This window comes from Maniola hyperantus, chromosome 9 (genome assembly GCF_902806685.2).
Source record: "Maniola hyperantus chromosome 9, iAphHyp1.2, whole genome shotgun sequence".
Taxonomy (NCBI): Eukaryota; Metazoa; Arthropoda; class Insecta; order Lepidoptera; family Nymphalidae; genus Maniola; species Maniola hyperantus.
The window spans coordinates 9,152,293-9,170,570 of record NC_048544.1 but is presented as its reverse complement, the minus strand read 5'-3'; the positions used below and the strand labels follow the sequence as shown (position 1 = coordinate 9,170,570).

At 38.1% G+C, this 18,278-nt stretch overlaps 1 protein-coding gene across 3 annotated transcripts in view; it reads left to right on the top strand.

Moving 5' to 3' along the window:
- The window catches only part of Lim1 (LIM homeobox 1), a 105,646-nt gene that overhangs the window by 48,364 nt on the left and 39,004 nt on the right, over positions 1-18,278 (top strand). For all 3 annotated transcript variants that reach the window (XM_069500782.1, XM_069500781.1, XM_069500780.1), the window contains exons 4-5: positions 16,163-16,320; positions 17,100-17,318. In XM_069500782.1, the coding sequence (XP_069356883.1) occupies positions 16,163-16,320; positions 17,100-17,318 (377 nt within the window). The remainder of the gene's footprint in view (positions 1-16,162; positions 16,321-17,099; positions 17,319-18,278) is intronic.

The window sequence follows — 18,278 nt, the reverse complement described above, 5'->3', positions numbered from 1 at the left end:
CAGAGTTATACGGTTACCGCCTTACCATTGTGAGTATAATGCGATTGAGTTGGTGTGGGCTCAAATTAAGGGATATGCTGCAAGACACAATACAGAACCCCCATTTACCACAAAAAAAATGCTAAAATTATTAGAAGAAGCTTGTGAACATGTGACTAAAGGAGACTGGGAAAAGGTTGTGAATAGAACTGTTAAATTAATAAGGGAAGATTATGAAAGAGATGTGAAAATAGATAATATTATAGAAAACGAACATATAATTATTAATGTATGTGATGATAGCAGTGACGACAGTGAAAATAGTAGTATGGACGAATCTGATTAATTATGGCCTTTTGTGGCACCTTTTTCGGTATCTTTTGTATTCATATGTTTCTTGTGTGCATATAAAGTATGTATATTCATTTTCGTTCAAATATTCAGTTCGTTCAAATAAATTAAATAAACATATACATTTTTGTTTTATTAAACCTATTTAATCAGGTACAAAAACAAAACTTAATTGTTTTTTGTTCGAGAATAAATTGACATTCCACATCACTATTGTAATGTGTCAAACCGGCCATCATAGCGTGCCGCTAGTGTAGGTAGATATCATCATCATCATGATCAACCCATCGCCAGCTGAATACAAAGCACGTGTCTCCTCTAAAAATGAGAGGGGTTTGGCCAAATGCGGATTGGCAGACTTCACACACCTTGAGAAAATTATGGAGAACTCTCATGTGTGCAGGTTTCCTCACGAAGTTTTTCTTCACCGTTAGGTAAAGCAAGTGATAAACGCACATAGCTCTGAAAAGATAGATGTGCGTGCCCGGGAGTGAACCCCCGGCCTCCAATTAGGAGGCGGATGTCTTAACCACTAGGCTAGTACTAGTATATATTCTGTGACTAGGCCATCACACCTTAGGATACCTACCGGAAGAAAAATTCGATTTTTTACCTACTTTAATGATTTTTTATACAATTTGTAAGTTACAAGTAGGTAGGTAATGTAATGCGACAGGTCGAGATAGCAGTCGGGGTGGGGATGCCCCGCACACCCGCACAGCCACCGCGTTAGCCCGGTGCGGGATAGCGCGTCCCATCCCAGTTATCATCTCGACCTGTCGCGGATTATAGGTAGGCCCTAATAACGTCGATATAATAAAAAAATCTACATTATAAACTTCAAACGAACTACCTCAGGACGTACAAAATAAATAAAGCCACCGCACACGCACGCGAACAATCTCTACGGTCACGATTTGTGGTCACGGAGCAATTGTTAAAACAAGTATATCTATAGCTACATATACACTTTGTAGTATTGTCTGGGTAGGTAGATAGTTACAGTATACCTAAGTAGTATTTATATTTGCTTTGCATGATACATTTCCCGTCCATGCTTTTCCAGCGGCATTTTGCACCAATCGGCTCTTCCAACAGAGCGCTTTCGTATTGGATTATACCTACATACCAAAAAGTAAAGACATAAAAATATTTTTTTTGAAGTCGTACAGTATTTTTAGTGGTTTTGGAAGTCGGTTTTTTTAATATTTTTATTTTAAGATTTTTAGTGTTAGTAGGTAGGTACTTAGGTAGGTACTCATTGCTTATTGGTTTATTAGTTAGTATTAAGGTATAGTAGGTATAGTAATTTATAGTAGATATAGTAATTTGTACAGTCCTACCAAGGCTCTTTTGGCTTAGACTATACAAACGTTAGTTCCGATTTTCGCCGCGCGCCAAAAGAGCCTTGTCGCACTGTAGCTATATAGTGAGGCATATTCGCCAAGCGAGTAATCTCTGCAAATAAAGATTTAAAAAAACTACGTTTGTTCGGAGCACACTACGAATGAGCCCCTCTTAACTTAGGTAGACTTTCTTGACGAGTGACGGCATCATTTTAAAAACGCATAAAATCAAATGCCAATCATTTTGAGCTATTTACTAAAACCATTTATCAAGTTTAGCTCTCTTAGCATAAAGTTTCACATGACGGCTTAGTAATGAGTCCCGAAGTAGGAAAGTACCTACATGCGATGCGAGAGACATGATGGATGACTGACAAGAGTTGTGGTTATGGATTATGGATACCTACTTACTTGGTCTGGAAAAATTCTTTCCCCAGCTGTACAATGTAGGTAGGTATGTACCTAGATTGTACCTAGTCCTAGATTGCCTGAAAGTTTAGAAACGGAGTAAGGGAAACGCTGGTATAGTCGTCAGTGTACCGATACCCGTCAGATTGTAAAAAATGGTCAGCTATTAATTTCTAGCTAAAACTAAATGAAAACTTTTTATGGCAACATATTTGTGATAGTATTTTCCATAAATTAGTATAACAACATTTAATCCAAACTATAATAGCGTTGGAGAAAAACGCATTCAAAGTTAGCATTTTCAAAATTTGTGTTTTTAGCCAGGTTTAGTCACTCAATCGTAGTCCTACATGCTAGTATTCGAAGAAAGTTTTGAAACATCTATTGGCCACTCTGGTAAATCTGATTATTTTATACAACAGTCAAGTTAATTTTCTAACGAAATAATCTATAAAACTGTGTTTATTTTATTATTATTTATGATTTAACGCATGTGACATCTATTGGTACTTTGAAATCCCTACTTGACCCAATACTCGTCAAAATTCATACTATTTTGACGGTTACTGGGACACACTAGAAAAATGAACGTAATACCGACACTGTTCAATTTTAAACCTTATTACAACGTGATAAGAGTTTCAGTTGCGGTACACAGACAGTGACTGTTTTGGACAGTTAATCTGTACTTAAATTGACCTTTAAATTGAAGATGCAATGTTTTTATTTTTTAACCTGACTACGACGAAGTTAAAGTTTTATAATTTTAGCATGCTGTGTAATGTTTATCTGTTATCTGAGCGAAGTGAGGTCTCTGAGTCTACTTGAGTGAAATTGCACTTGTCCGTCTGTCCGTCAGAGCCTTATAACTTCTGAATTACTGACCGCAATTACTTCAAATTTAAACATAATATGAAAACTGACGGCCTTCAGCCGAATATTACAAAAATACATACAAAAATATAAAAGCTTTATTTCAGCGGGGCTCTCATATGAAATAGGGAGTTTTAAAGTGGCGATTGAATTCACCGCTATATGTCAAAAACGGTGATATAATATTAGAGATTGAAACGTGTGTATAATTTCGGTTATATCGTGCATCGAGGCCAATAATTAATCTATGATATCGTGTACTTGAACAACAAAAATTAAAATCAGATATATGTTATAAAGAAACGAAATTATTTCATTTTTAATGGGCATCAGTATTTTTAACATAACTTTACAATAATCTTAATATTAGGTTGGGGAAAAAGTTTCTTCGCATTTTTAAGAAAATTAAAAAAAAAATAGTATAGTTTATTTACATTTAACTAAAGTATGTAGGTACCATTTTGTTCGATAACTTTTTGCCATCTTGTAGGTAGGGACATGATCCCATTGCTATAGAAATTTTGGGACTTCTGATCAAAATACCGCGACAAGTGGTTTTGGCAGTCCTCTAGTGATGTTGTAACCTGACACTGCCTAAAGAATTCTGAAGAAACCGAAACAGCTGGAAATCTGAAGGTGCAAGGTCAGGACTATACGGCGGATGCATTAACACCTCCCAGCCAAACTTTCTTAACTTTTGCTGAGTGGCTAAAGATGTGTGAGGTCTAGCGTTATCATGATAAAAAACCACACCCCTTAACTGTTGATTAATTCCAGCCGCTTTCTCCCAACTTCTTGCTTTAATCTTATCAGTTGTTCGCAGTAGAGTTCAAAATCGATGGTCCTGCCTGGTGATAACAGCTCATAATAAATAATGCCCTTCCAATCCCACCACACACACAGTATCACCTTGTTGCGAGTTAACCCGGGTTTCGCCACAGTCTGTGAAGCCTGACCGGCCTTTGACCACGACTTTCATCGTTAAAGCAAGTGATTTAATGATTTCAAGCTTATTTCGTGGTTTAACGACATATTATTATGTAGATAACGGCTACATTCCACGATTAGTTTATTAATTTTATTTGTCGATATCTCGACCAAATTGTACGATCTTTGCAATTGGGTCTGGGCGATGGAGAGACTCTGAGCTTTTTTATGAAGTTCATAGTTAGCAATCATGTCTCAGAACCATCAATGTCAACAGGTATACATACCTACTCGTCTACAATGTCGAGTGCAGAGCTCTTAATGATTACTGGGTGGGGCAGGACATGAGCCTTAGTCATGATTTTTGTCTTACTCATGTCCATCTCTAGGCCCACCTGTTCTGAAGCTCTGCTGTCATTGAGCATTGCATTAAGGTCTTCCAGAGTCTCTGCAATAACGACTATACATTGTCATCGGCAAATCAAAGGTGAGTGATGTACTCGCCATTAGTGTTAATGCCAAGACCGTTCCAATCCTGAAACTTAAAACAGTCTTCTAAAGCAGCGGTAAAGGGCTTCGGGGGGGTTACGACTCCTTGCCTGGTCCTCAATGCGGACTGACATCGTGGCGGTTTTCGTACAAGCACTTCAGCACTTGAATATGCCAGTAGTCGATTTGGCACCTCTATGGCGATCTCAATACAGCCTATGTTTCCAAGGAATCTAAGGCTTTTTCACAAAAACATTAAACAAAGTGGCCGATTATATTCTTCAGTCTTCTGTATAACCTGCCGCAGCGTGTGGAAGTGATCCAGGTCCTGAAGCCCTTTCGGTATTTTTTGCTATCGAATTGAGTGGAGTTTCAAATGAGAGAGCGAGAAAATTTGGGGTTCATAAATATAAATATTAAAATATAACAAGCAACAGAAAAACAATTTTAAAAAGATGCCTATTTGACTAGTAGTCATCATCCCTATTTGAACAATATCTAAAAACAATTTGAACAATATAGTAGGTAATGCTACCTAATACTCGTAGGTGGACCCCCCACTACGTGGACGGACGATATCAAACGAGTCGCAAAGAGCCACTGGATTCAAGTGGCGCAAGACCGTGGTGTGTGGAAGTCCCTACAAAAGACTTATAATAATATATAAATAATAATATAATAATAAAATAGTCATTTATTTAGGCAACTTGAACCCATTTGAACATACATAAAAGTAAATACAAATACAAATGTACAATTGTTAAAAATAATAATAATAAACTGAAAATAATAAAGTTACAAAATACACAATAATAAAATTTAAATTAAATTAAAATTAGAGATTGAGACTTATGTCCAGCAGCGGACGTCTATCGGTTGATGATGATGATATATCATAGACAACGTAAACGGCCAAGGACGAGGCGCGGATTTGGCTTGAAAGCCCAGAATCCAATAGTTTTTCATTTAAAACGACTAGTTAAATTTATATTTTGCATATTTTCTCAGCTCGAGTGGCGATGTAAAAAAAAAACAACTTGAAAATGAAATTAAAATAATCCTTATGTCTACGGCAATAGAGTTTAAATTATTGTTAAAAATTGACGAGTTCTGGGACACATTGACGATAATTAGGACAAATCTGACGGATACTGGTACAAATCACTCATTTTTGTATTTTTTAATTATTTAATAACATTAATGAAACTTATTAATTCCAAAATTATATTTAATAAATACATTATAATATCTGCTTTCTTGTCATGTAACTTGTTTTGTTCTAAATTCACTAACAGCAACGTGGCAAAGCTGCAAAGTCAGCTAAATTGAGAAACCGACGAGTATTGGGACATTTCCCTTAGGTACAACTAATAGCTAGTTTCGGCACAGAGTCGTAAGGAATATCTACTCACGTGGTTTCGGGTTGCCAGTTGCCAAAAATCGGAGATAGGTCGAATCTATAGAACTGAGCCTTAGATTGCATCATCGTACCTACTTATCAAAAGGTATGGCAGCTAGGTAAGTTCGAACTTTCAGTTGTACCTATTCAAAACTTCAGTTCGTCGTAACAAAATCTTAAAAAACCGTTTAAGGGCGTGTCAGACACGCGCACCGAGAGTTCTGTTATCTGTACTGCAGTCATATTTTTTTGACATTTTGCACGATAAATCAAAAAATATTACGCGTAACATTGAAAAAAATCTGTTTAAGAATGTACCTACAGATAAAGCCCTTTTATATTATACCCCACTTGGTATGGTACCTAATTTTACTTTGAAATTGTTGAAAGTTGAAAATACTATTTATTTTTTATGACCACATTTTAATTTTTTTTTGCTATGTAACCACAAATTTTCGGTTTTCGGATTTTTCCCCTTACGTGTGCTATAAGACCTGTCTACTTGCCAAGTTTCATGATTCTAGGTCAACGGGAATTACCTACTCTATAAGTTTCTTGACAGACAGACAGATAGACAGACAACGATGTGATCATATAATTATTTTTCCTTTAGAGGTACGGAACCCTAATAATTTGAACCATGAGAAGACCAAAAAAAAATAGATACCTAAGTATCAATACTTATTAAGAAACGTTATAAAGTATTGGTAGCTATTAAAAGTAGGTACCTACCTATGTACCTAACTATCATTTTCATATAATATTAAAAGTTCAGCTCCAAATACAAAGGGTCTCGTTAACTTGACTTAACGTTGAATATATTCAATAACATCAAACATGATGTACACCACCAGGTCAAGACTAGTGACCGGGATACCATAAAGCTTCTTAATTTCCAAATAAACAATGTAAAACCTCATAAATAACGGGAAGAGCGTCCGTAAAAGTAATATGTCAGCGTCCCCGCGGTCATTAGAGACGCCATGTTTGATCTAATACAATACAATGCGCGGGCGCATCCATGGCGTTAGTTGTAGGATTACCAGATTAGAACTTTTTTTGTAGGACATTCTTAAACTTCATTAAATAAAACTGGCCAAGTGCGAGCCAGACTCGCGCAACGAGGGTTCCGTAGTAGGTACAGTCACATTTTTTCGACATTTTGCACGATAAATCAATAACTATGATTCATAAAATATATATATCCCTAATACCAGCTATACGATAAGACCTACCTACCTGCCAAATTTCATGATTCTAGGTCAACGGCAAGTAGGTACCCTGTAAGTTTCTTGACAGACAGACAACAAAGTGATCCTATAAGGGTTCCGTTTGTCCTTTAGAGGTACGGAACCCTAATAAGGAACAAAAAAATAATAACTCATCATGAAGATCAAGTTCTCGTACGCGCTGTCTCTCTCTCTCTCTCTCTCTAAAATGTCTCGGATTATATTTGCAAATTTACCGTTGTCAACTTGCCATGTCAGAGAAAATTATTTCACTTTGTATAAAATCTTCTTCTATTAAAAACTTAGATCTCCTTTAAAATCTAATGCAATCCCTAGCAAACAACTCTGTCTATTGGTGTTTTTGGTCATGTTACGAAATAGTGTAATAGAGAACTGTCCTGAAAAATTCGGAGATCTAGTTACCTTACACGGTAGACAAATTAGTAGGCTATCCATCAGATTGCTGTGAAAAATCGGTGTTAAATTATTTTTTTATATGCCGCAGCGAATTCTACGACCTCGGGAATGATTGTAACGAATGATGACGACAACGAATCACTGGTTAGGTAGGTAAGGTTAACCAAACTTGGTAAAAATCGACGGAAAAAGTTCACTAATCGGCACCTATTAAGGCATATTCATACTGTGAATCGCATGCTGTATTGTAATTTGTATGTTGGAGTGACGGAGTTACACACTTCAGTTGCTGCTGAGATCTATTACCTAACTTTACTTTGCTCAGACTTAACAGGGCGCAGCTCGGTGCTTTCTTCATACAAACGTAGGAGGGCGATTGCTACATTATTTGATATGGATTGTACTCTGAAAACTAAGTATCTACCTATTAGGTACATAAAACATAGGAAAAAAACTATTGATTTTAAAGTTACGAGTCTCGAAATATTCCTATTTTAACACTAAATTTATGAGAACTTTGGGCATAAATAAATAAGATTAGTATGAAAATTCTGAAACAATTTAACATTAGACATAGTTTATTTATTTATAAGTTGAAATAACTTTATTTTGCAAACATACATTTACCTAATAGTTTTTTCTCAAAAATACTTTTCCCAAACGACTGTCCAACTCTTTTCACATGCATGATTTCGGTGAAAATCATCGTGCCTTTCACCTTTCTCATACAATGCTAGGTGATAAGCAAACAGGTAAACCCACGTGTGCCGGCTTCTTCAGTCAAGCGTACTGCGTGCCCTTAGATTTGAGTTCAAATGAGTCTGTTTTCCTGTGTCAACGATATACTTAACGGTGTCTCATGTTAACAGTGTCTTAAGTCTTTTTTTAATTTTTAATTTACACAGCAGGGGAATATCCTCATGGACACCCTTGGGTAGAGTCGGACTCTAACCGGCTAAAAACCCCTACAGCTTTCTTCTTCTTGACCGTGTACCCGCCTTTTAGCCTATAGGTAATACAGCAACATTCTTGTCCTTTCACACCTTTTTCCTCCTCTTTTACTCTTCTTCCTCCTTTTCTCTCATTATTTTTTCTGCGAAGTTTGTAACAGCTTTTTAAACTAGATTTTCTACTGTTAAGTAGGTATGTCTGCTATTTTACTGACGATTTCTCTTCTCTCCTTCTCCCAGTTTGCACAGACAAATATGGTGTGCATAGCATATTATCATCAACTTCGCAGCAGTAAAAGCATCTAACATCTTGTCTCTTACCAATACGTACGAGGAAGTCCATGAATACCTACCCCGTCCCCTGTTAAACATTGCGTCATTGCGTCAAGACTAAGACAGTCGGCCATGTTGTCCCTTTGTCCATTCTTCCAGACTCGGAATGAGACTCATTCCGAGTGTCTTAAGTCTGAGCAAAGTCAAAGTACCTTGGTAAGTACGGTCTATAGATCTCAGCTATATAGAGTTCCTTGTATGTACATTGTACATATTACAAACTAGCTTATGCTAGTGACTACGTCCGCGTGGACCACACAAATTTCAAACCCCTTTTTCACCCCCTTAGGGGTTGAATTTTCAAAAATCCTTTCTTAGCGGATGCCTATGTCATAATAGCTATCTGCATGCCAAATTTCAGCCCAATCCGTCCAGTAGTTTGAGCTGTACGTTGATAGATCAGTCGGTCAGTCAGAAAGTCAGACAGTCAATCAGTCACCTTTTCATTTTGTATATTTATCTGGCCCGGCCAATCTTTCTACCTATCTGTGTGCTGTGGCCTGTGGGCCTGGCCTTTAAAAAGTTTTATAACAGTAAAAAATATCCATCCGAAAGTTCATAGTCATCGCATCCCACGTCCGCCGCGGAGGCGCCGCGAATCAAAAGTTCCTAAAAACTCAACTCATGCTACCGAGCTGTTTAATTGTATCTACCCTCCCATTGCTACCTGGGGAAGTCACGTTCACGACTACCTTTGTGATGCCGCCAGTTTTGTTTGACCCTCGACCCTCTCGCTGAATTTGTGAAAACGTCAACAAATCAAGAGGCTTGAGGCGAGGGTAGGTAATAAATAGGTAGGTATTAGGTACTTACTGACAGCTGCCTTGGTACCTACCTAATACCTAGATATCAAAAAAATCATGAATTTGAATTTTGAACAGACAGGTAGGGTAGCCTACTCTACCTAAATAACAAGACCTGTTAGCAGGACTCAACATTAGGACCTACCCACCTACCTAATTGCTTTGATAAATGAAAATGGGTTAAGTATCTACGAGTGTAGTTCATACGACTCTATTTGAAAAACCACGTAAAAAGCAAACAAACAAAAGTTGAAGCGAAACAATCAGAGTGGAATTTTAAAGGCCTTTTGAAAAATCGGCACGGATTTCCCACAGACGGCAGACGAGGCGAATGGAAATGACATTTTAAAATCGGCTCTATAGGTTGTTTTACATATACGGATGTTCCGCACGCACGTTCCTGGCGCAACGTCGATAAAAGAGGGCGTGGCCGTCGCCACCGCATCCACCAATCACAATTCACGTTTCGACGTTTGCGTACAGCGCCCTTTCATGTGTGCCGCATCACTGAACCAGTGTGCGTGCCCCCTGTATTATACATGGGCGTATAACTCGGTATAAGTATACGCCGGTAGCCGGCTTCACAAAGGTTCCCATATCTTTTATGTTCTAAGATTCTTATCTCGCGGTTTCTTATTTTACATTTAAGATGGTGGTCTCGAATTAACGGCCAGCCCCATAAACACGCTATAACAAACTTTAATATGCCTGTAATACGAAATAATCTGTGATTTTTATAGCCTTTACCCCGCTAATAGGTTGTTATAGATCCTTAGATAGAGTAACGTAATTTTTTTGAAAATTTATTCATCTTTTTTGATTGAATTGTTAATCGGTACTAATTGTTGATTAACATTACAGATAAGATTATTACCTACCTACTTCTGTTATGCCGTTCATACGTTCTGCCTACCTATTAGCCACATAAACATACCTAATCGCTTTCTCACAGCAGCGGCAACTGATACTTACCTAGGCAGGGCCGGCTTAAGCATATTCGGCGCTGGGGTGCGAAAGTCAGCCCCCCCCCCCTCCCCCTTATAGACCTCTTCCTTCTTTTGTATAGAATAGGTCTATGCGTAGTGGACAGCCGCGGTTACAGTTTTTGTGAGGTCTTTGGCTCATCGTACAGTTTCTAGGGTCAACTGTAATATCAGAGCTAGTCCACTCGTACACACCTCAGTGTAGTAACTAGTAGGTACCTACCTATCGAAGTTTATGGCGGTCGCCTTGCGTCCCTAGGACTCTGCGCCCGGGTGCACCGCACGGTCAAAGTGAGCTCTTTAGATTATCTCGCCCTGAATATTGGCACCCTGATTAAGGGATGCTACCTATTACTTATAGGTCGGACGGACTGGACGAAACTATAAGGGTTCCTTGTTTTATTAGGGAACTCTAACAACTTACTACCTATTAGGTAGGCACCTCACAACCACCAACTCTACAAACATAATAAATGATAAACACGTGACTAAGTTCTTTCCAACCATTTATTTTAATTTCAAATTAAAGAAGCCACAAAATTCAGTTTCAATATGAAAGGGAGAGCGCGTCGTTCGAAATTCGAACACAATAAAAGGGAGTTTTACCGCCAAAATTCGATTAGGGAGGAGGGATGGGACAAAAGAAGTCGTTTATTTGGGGGCGTTTTAAAATTGATTTCAGAATTGGGTGTGCATCCACGTTTTACGTATTTGGCGGTTACTGAAAATTCTGAAAATTACCTAAATCAGATTGTCAAGATTTAAGTAGGTAGATATTATATTAACATCCGAGTAGGTAGTCGAAACTATCTATGCCATGGGTGGTTTCGACATCAATGGTATCCATAGACCAGTAACAATATTGTTCTTTGTGTTAGACACTTGAAAAAAAACTCGCGGTGTAGGTAGGTACCTGCATCATCACTTTCCACCAGGTGAGAATATAGTCAAAAGGGCTAACTTGTACCTGAATAATTTGGTACTAGCAAACAGTAGGTACAACTGAGGAACCTGAGAATTCTCTGGTAGGTAGGTACCTATAAAGAAGAAGGAAGAAAATATAAAGAAGGTAGAAACATTTCTCTTGAAGCACACTTGAGATTCACCACCTTGTTAAAATCTACCCATAGATTCTAGATTGTATACAATATGCACTTGCTCTACAGTGTTAGCAAACCGTGTGAAGTTACTCTCCACAATTGTTTCAGACCAGATCGCACTCAATGAGGGCAAACACTCGAAAGTAAAACGTCCGGGCATAGAGGGCTCTCACCCTCCCTGCTAAGCAAACACTTCGTTGGTAGGAAAAACTTGAGTGGTTTGCTTTGGAATTATATCGATGTGAAAATAGTCTTTGATCGTTTGATTGTTTGTTTACATGTGAGGAGTGTTGTAGGTACCGATGAATAAAATATTATAATATCCACTCCAACCCGCTGGACTGACGACCTTAAGAAGATAGCGGGAAGTGGGTGGATGAGGAAGGCGGAGGGTCGTGTGTGGTGGCGTGCTCTTGGGAAGGCCTATGTCCAGCAGTGGACGCAAACAGGCTGATTGATTGATTGATTGAATACCTACTAGCTGATGCCCACGACTTCGTCCACGTGGAATTGGGTTTTTAAAAATCCCGTGGAAACTCTTTGATTTTCCGGGATAAAAAGTGACCTATGTCACTCTCCAGGTATTAATCTATACCCATGCAAAAATCACGTCAATCTGTTGCACCGTTGCGACGTGATTATAGGACAAACCAACAAACAAACTCACGTTCGCATTCATAATAAGGGTAGGTACTGATAGGTACTTACCTACTTAAATAAGAAATAGCAGACAGTCTGAGGGTGAAAGAAGTTATTCAGCACTTAAATAACTAGCTTTTTTAAGTTTGTTGGTTCCGGTAGAGATTTCCAACATAAATTAAAGGTTTATGACTCAAACTCAAACTCAAATTAAGTATTTATTCAGAATTAAATATTAATAAAATTTTACGCTGTCATTTTTGATTGTCATAAATTTTTATTTGTAAGATGATATGACATAGTATATAGTGGTGATAAACTAAAGCTACGAGGGTTCCAAACGCGCCCAGGTCTGAGAAGAGCCCACAACAAACTCATGATGAAAGTCTTTACGTAGATTGCCATCTCGACCTGTTGCGGACTATAGGTAGGTCTGCTTAAGTTTCGGGGTTTAAACCATTGATTTTCCGGGAAAAAATAGCCATATCCGCCAAAAGGTATTTTAATGATGTCCACGACTTCGGCAATGGCTTCGGTTTTTATTCAATTTTTAACTGATATAAAATTTGCTGATTTGACTTGACTGGTTTTATGGAAGCTGTAAGTACTTACAACTATAGTTAGTTTTCTTGTACCAACAATCTCTATTTTACCTTTACTCGTATAGTTAATGCGTTTCAACCCTAAATTACCTCTTAGTCGATTTTACCCAAAAACTCATTTCTCACCTTAACAATGAGTTGCAGTATTTTAAGTAAGGGTCAGAATCAGCCCCTAAGTAAACCCACCCAAAATAGGGAAATAATAAGATTAATAGAAGCTAAGCTTTCTAAGCCAACTCATTATTGGCATGTAGGTATAATACCTACTTACTTACCTACCGCGCGAAAACGGCCCGAATTGAGTACCACCTCCTTTTTGCGAATCGGTCAGAAATCGAGGAGTTCCCACGGAATTTTTAAAAAACCAAAGATATAAGATCGCAGATCGCTAGTAATAATATAATACTTATTTGAATTCCCCCCCCCCCCCCCCCCCCCCCAATACAATCCATGCTTCCATACTAATATTATAAATGCAAAAGTGTGTCTGTCTCTCTGTTTGGCTGCTAGCTTTAAACTAGCCAAACGCTAGTTTATACCTAGGTACATAAAAACCCAGTAAGGAGAAATAAACATTAGATTTTAAAGTCAACAAACTTTCCAATTGAACTGTTCCAAGTAATAATACTTACCCCAGTAATTTACAATCCAATATTTTATCCGGAAAGTTTGATGGAACGGAACTTTCGTCGACAGATGTTCTTGGTCAGTGCCTCGGGCGATGCCGGCTCGATCGTTATTACTGGGCGTACGGATCTACTACTGTTTATGTTAACAACTTGATATATTTAAGTTTTGTATCTATATTCGCTTAAATGTTTAATGCGACCACCACATGTCGTGAACTTCCTTTGCTCAGAACAAGCTTCCTCTTTTGTTTTTTAGAGTTCTGTACCTCAAAAGAAAAAAAGAAACCTCATAGGATCACTTCGTAGACTGTCTGTCTGTCGTCTCTGTCAATATTCGGCAAGGGACCTGGGTAAATACCTACTTCCCGTTGATCTAGAATCATGAAATTTGGCAGATAGTAATATCTTATAGCACAAGTAAAGAGAAAAATCCGAAAACCGTGGACTCTCACTTAAACGGTTTTTTTGCATTGTAGGTAGGTATGCAGGACTTGCCTTCCCATCGACCATTTGGTATCAATTTTACTTAAACGTAGGTAGTTTTTAAGGTAGGTTAGGTTGTATTGTAATATTATGTGCGTCGGAAAACTATTCCACCTAAAATTCCTTTGGCAGTCATCATCATCATCATTAACATTATCAACCGATAGACTTCCACTGCTGGACTCTTGTAAGGTCTACACTCTACACACCACGGTCTTGCGCTGCCTGAATCCAGCAGCTTGCTTTGGTAGTATCTTGTCATAATATAAGATGCTGAAAACCTTGTAATTTTTCTCAGTTTAGGTATATAGGACACATTTACTTATTATTTTTACAAGCTGGCAAGTACAAACATATTTTATATTAAGTAGGTACCTATAAGCCACTCTAGAGAAAATCATTTTCCGGTCCGCATCCACCAAAACTAAACGTTTTTGCGGCTAATTCTCCTCCCGCTGGGGGATGCGAGGCGAAATTACATTTTTATTCAGTTAAACGGGCGAAGGGTCGAGCGATTGCTTTTTGATAAGTCAATTTGGTCGCACAGGACTATTACAGGATATTGTATGCAAATGTTGTACTTAATATTGAAGGAACTACAGAAGCGGTAAATTGCAATTGTTAGTATTAACATGGGTAATTTCAAAATTAGGCCTTTGTTTCAACGCAACAGTTATTTTATGAAGAAAATAGGTAAGTAGGTATGGCACGGAAACTTACATTTTCAGCATTGAATTATTATGTAGCTACTAACGTTTTCCAGTCGGAGTCTTTACAATAAAGTACCTACCTAAAATGAAATTTTTAATAGTAGGTAGGTATAAGTACATATTTGCAAATACTTACCTATTTTTAAATAATCCTACGTGATAGGTGGTAGGATAGAATTCGCAGATACTATTTTTATCCGACGAAAACCCATGGTATAGGTATGCCATGATTACCACCAATGAAGAAGGCGCAGAGTGGGAGATATAATATTTTCGAATCTTTTTTTTCCTATACCTACCTAATTGATGTTCAATCAACCGTATTGCTATGTTTTAGGCACTCTCGTATACCTATAGCGATTACTAGGTACCTATAGGTTATAGTCTATAGTCCGCGATAGTATGAGATGGCAATCGGGGTATGAGGCGGTGGGACGCCCCGTACACTCACGCACGTCTCCCGCGCTCGACTGTGCGGGTGTGCGTGGCGTTCCTTCTCCGATTGCGATCTCGACATCTCGCGTACTATAGGCGTGTACTGTGTAGGGTAGGCAGTTAAAAAATTGCGAATTCGAAGATTCGAAGCGATTAAATTCTAGCATGTCATGTTGCCAGCAAAGTAGCACCGTGTTTTTATCTCTTTATCACTATACCTAAATTAAATCCTATAGACAGCGTTTCAGTGTCCGTGCATTAGCCCCGAGATCTGAGAATCGTTTTGTGTCAAGCGATCGCAAAAAGTGCATTCGCGGAGTCCATTGTAAACTTTTTTTATGTGGCTGGGAATCCTTATCAGCTAGTTTAGTAATGATTTCAGTTAAGCTTGTGATTTTGATTTCCTCGTGGATCTTTCATAAAGAGAACTATAGCTTATGCCCACGACTTCGTCTGCGTGGACTACACAAATTTCATACCCCTATTTTACCACTTCAGGGGTTGAATTTTCAAAAACGGATTATAGCGGATGTCTGCGTCTTAATAGCTATCTAATGTCAAACATCCCGATCCGTCCAGTAGTTTGAGCTGTGCATTGATAGATCAGTCAGTCAGTCAATCGATCGGTCGGTTAGTCAGTCAATCAGCTTTTCCTTTAGTTTAGTGGTGTAGAGTCTATAGGTAGGAGAAGAGATTAAGTTGATCGATGGTAGGTACATTGTTTGCCTATTCGCTAACTCAATGTCTAACACTGAATGATAGCCACCGAGCTCATTTGACATTTATTTTTAATCCATTGAAGGTTTTTATAAGAACTTAGTTTACTATACCTATCACTCAATGAAGCAGCGGTGTAGAACCAACCTTGTCAAATGTGTGTGCTCTGTGGCTATCATTGTTAGAGTTAGCGAATTAGCCCGCAGATCATAGGTGTACCTAATTATGTGTAACAGAATGCCTATCGAAAACGTAATACTGTACACGTCAAATCCAGGCGCCATTACCTAAGTATAACTGAAGATGCTTTTTACATTACATTGTGAAATTATTACAAAATTACCTAATTCCTTGTTCCAGCTGATTCACTGCTCGGCTCAGGTACAGACGACGAAGAAGAAGAAGAATCGAGAGCGGCAAACAATTCAAGCAGTCCAGCGCATGCGCCGCATCCAGCATTACATTCCGAGCTATCACATAATGGGGATACCAAACCGCATGAGGATTCAGAAGACCAGGTTGGTATTGTCCATATTATATACATCTTTAATCCTTCAAGTAATAAGAAAGCTTGGGAATGAGTTGCTTTAATGGTTCTTATAGTGCTTAATTCATTGTTATTGTGAGATGGTGTTACTAACTAAATAGAATTACCTACCCAGTTTAGTTTGTTGTGGGCTTCTCAGAATGATCTTGGTGGCTTTCATTCAGTGATGATCGCACTTGGATCACTCGTAGCTTTAGTTTTAAGATGGCATAAAAATTATGACCATTCATACAACTTCAGTCGAGCGTACTGCGTGCCCGTTGCTAAATCCAATATTGATATTAAAAAGTATAACAACAATACTTTACCAATTTTGAATAGAAGATTTTGAATTTTCATGAAATTGTACCTACTACTTAAAGCCTAAGAACAAGTATTCATTCTTAGATTTCTATGAACTTCTCAACTCACACTATACATGTTTTCCTCTCTGTGATGATAGATCTGCCATTTTAGTAGTATCACAAAGAAATTTTTCGCCGTAGTTAGATAAATGCTATAAAAAATTAATATATATTGTAATTCTAAAATTAAATATTATTTATCATTGTTGCAAAATCGATATTGATATCTCCAAAGACCAATCAACCATGACCAAATTACGTCAAAGTTTAAGAAATAATAAGAATTTAAGCAAAAATTTTCGGTAGGGCACGTAAATAAAACATTTATGTCAAAATGACCATCCCTTATCATATGCATGGGGCTATACCACATAGTCGCATTCAGTTGTTTTTCTTTCCCTACCAGGGCTCGCTAGACGGGGACACTGAGACCCGGGACTCGCAAGCAGAGAACAAATCACCAGATGACGGCAACGGAGGCTCGAAACGGAGAGGCCCTCGGACGACGATAAAAGCGAAACAGTTGGAGATCCTAAAGTCAGCGTTTTCACAAACACCCAAACCAACGAGGCATATACGGGAGCAGCTGGCGAAAGAAACGGGGTTACCCATGAGAGTGATACAAGTAAGTGCTTTCATCAAATTAGGACTTATTCCAATGCCTTCACATATACGACAGACGATAGAATAAACAAGATATTGCAATAGAATATTAATGCTCCAAGCTATAGACCTCATCATCGCTTTTTAGATAAGTCCTAAGCATGATTGTCGATAAGCGAAGGCTAAGTATCATATTAGGTATAATTAAATAAAAAAAGTGAATTCATTAATAAAATTCACATCTCATTTTTTATATCATAGGGTGGTGTGACCCGCTCTTTTCTAAATTTCTGGTTAAGTACATATACACTTGTTCATTCCTTTAAGTTTTTAAAAGTTTTAAGGAAATTTATTGATATAAGAAAACACCAGCAATTTAGAAACTACTGTAGACCGCAGACCTGCAAAGTTATGAGAAAGAAATATTGTTCAGTCGTTAAAAATTGACGATACTTATTCCATCATGACAGCATATGAATCATTCGCAAATTGAATATTGCGCGTCCATCCGCTCGGGAACGCTGGCGTTGACATGACAAATGACCTAATTGTTATCGAAGCACAAACTATCTATAGGCAACAAAATATTCGGGACTGTATCGCTGATCATGTAGGTACCTACTAAAAAAGTTGCAAACTGAAGGGATTTAAATTTTTTGCTACCCTAAAAAGGTTAAGAGCTGCCTACTTCTTCTGTGACTAATTCTTTCCTGGGCGCAAATTTAGCACAGTGATTATCAGTTTTATGAACTTTAATCTGATCTAACACATGGATCCGCGCGATTCTCCACACCATAGCAACAGATGTCTGTTAAAAGAACCGTCCGCCGTCGTCACGCTTTTTGCGCTGCTTCCTCTTTGTTTCAGTTTTTGTTGCAGACGATTTCCGAACGAAAAACGACTACTCCACGAACTTATTGCCTACAGTAGCCGGCAAGAAATACTGTACATCGACCTTAAGAATGAGATTTCGGCTTTGTAG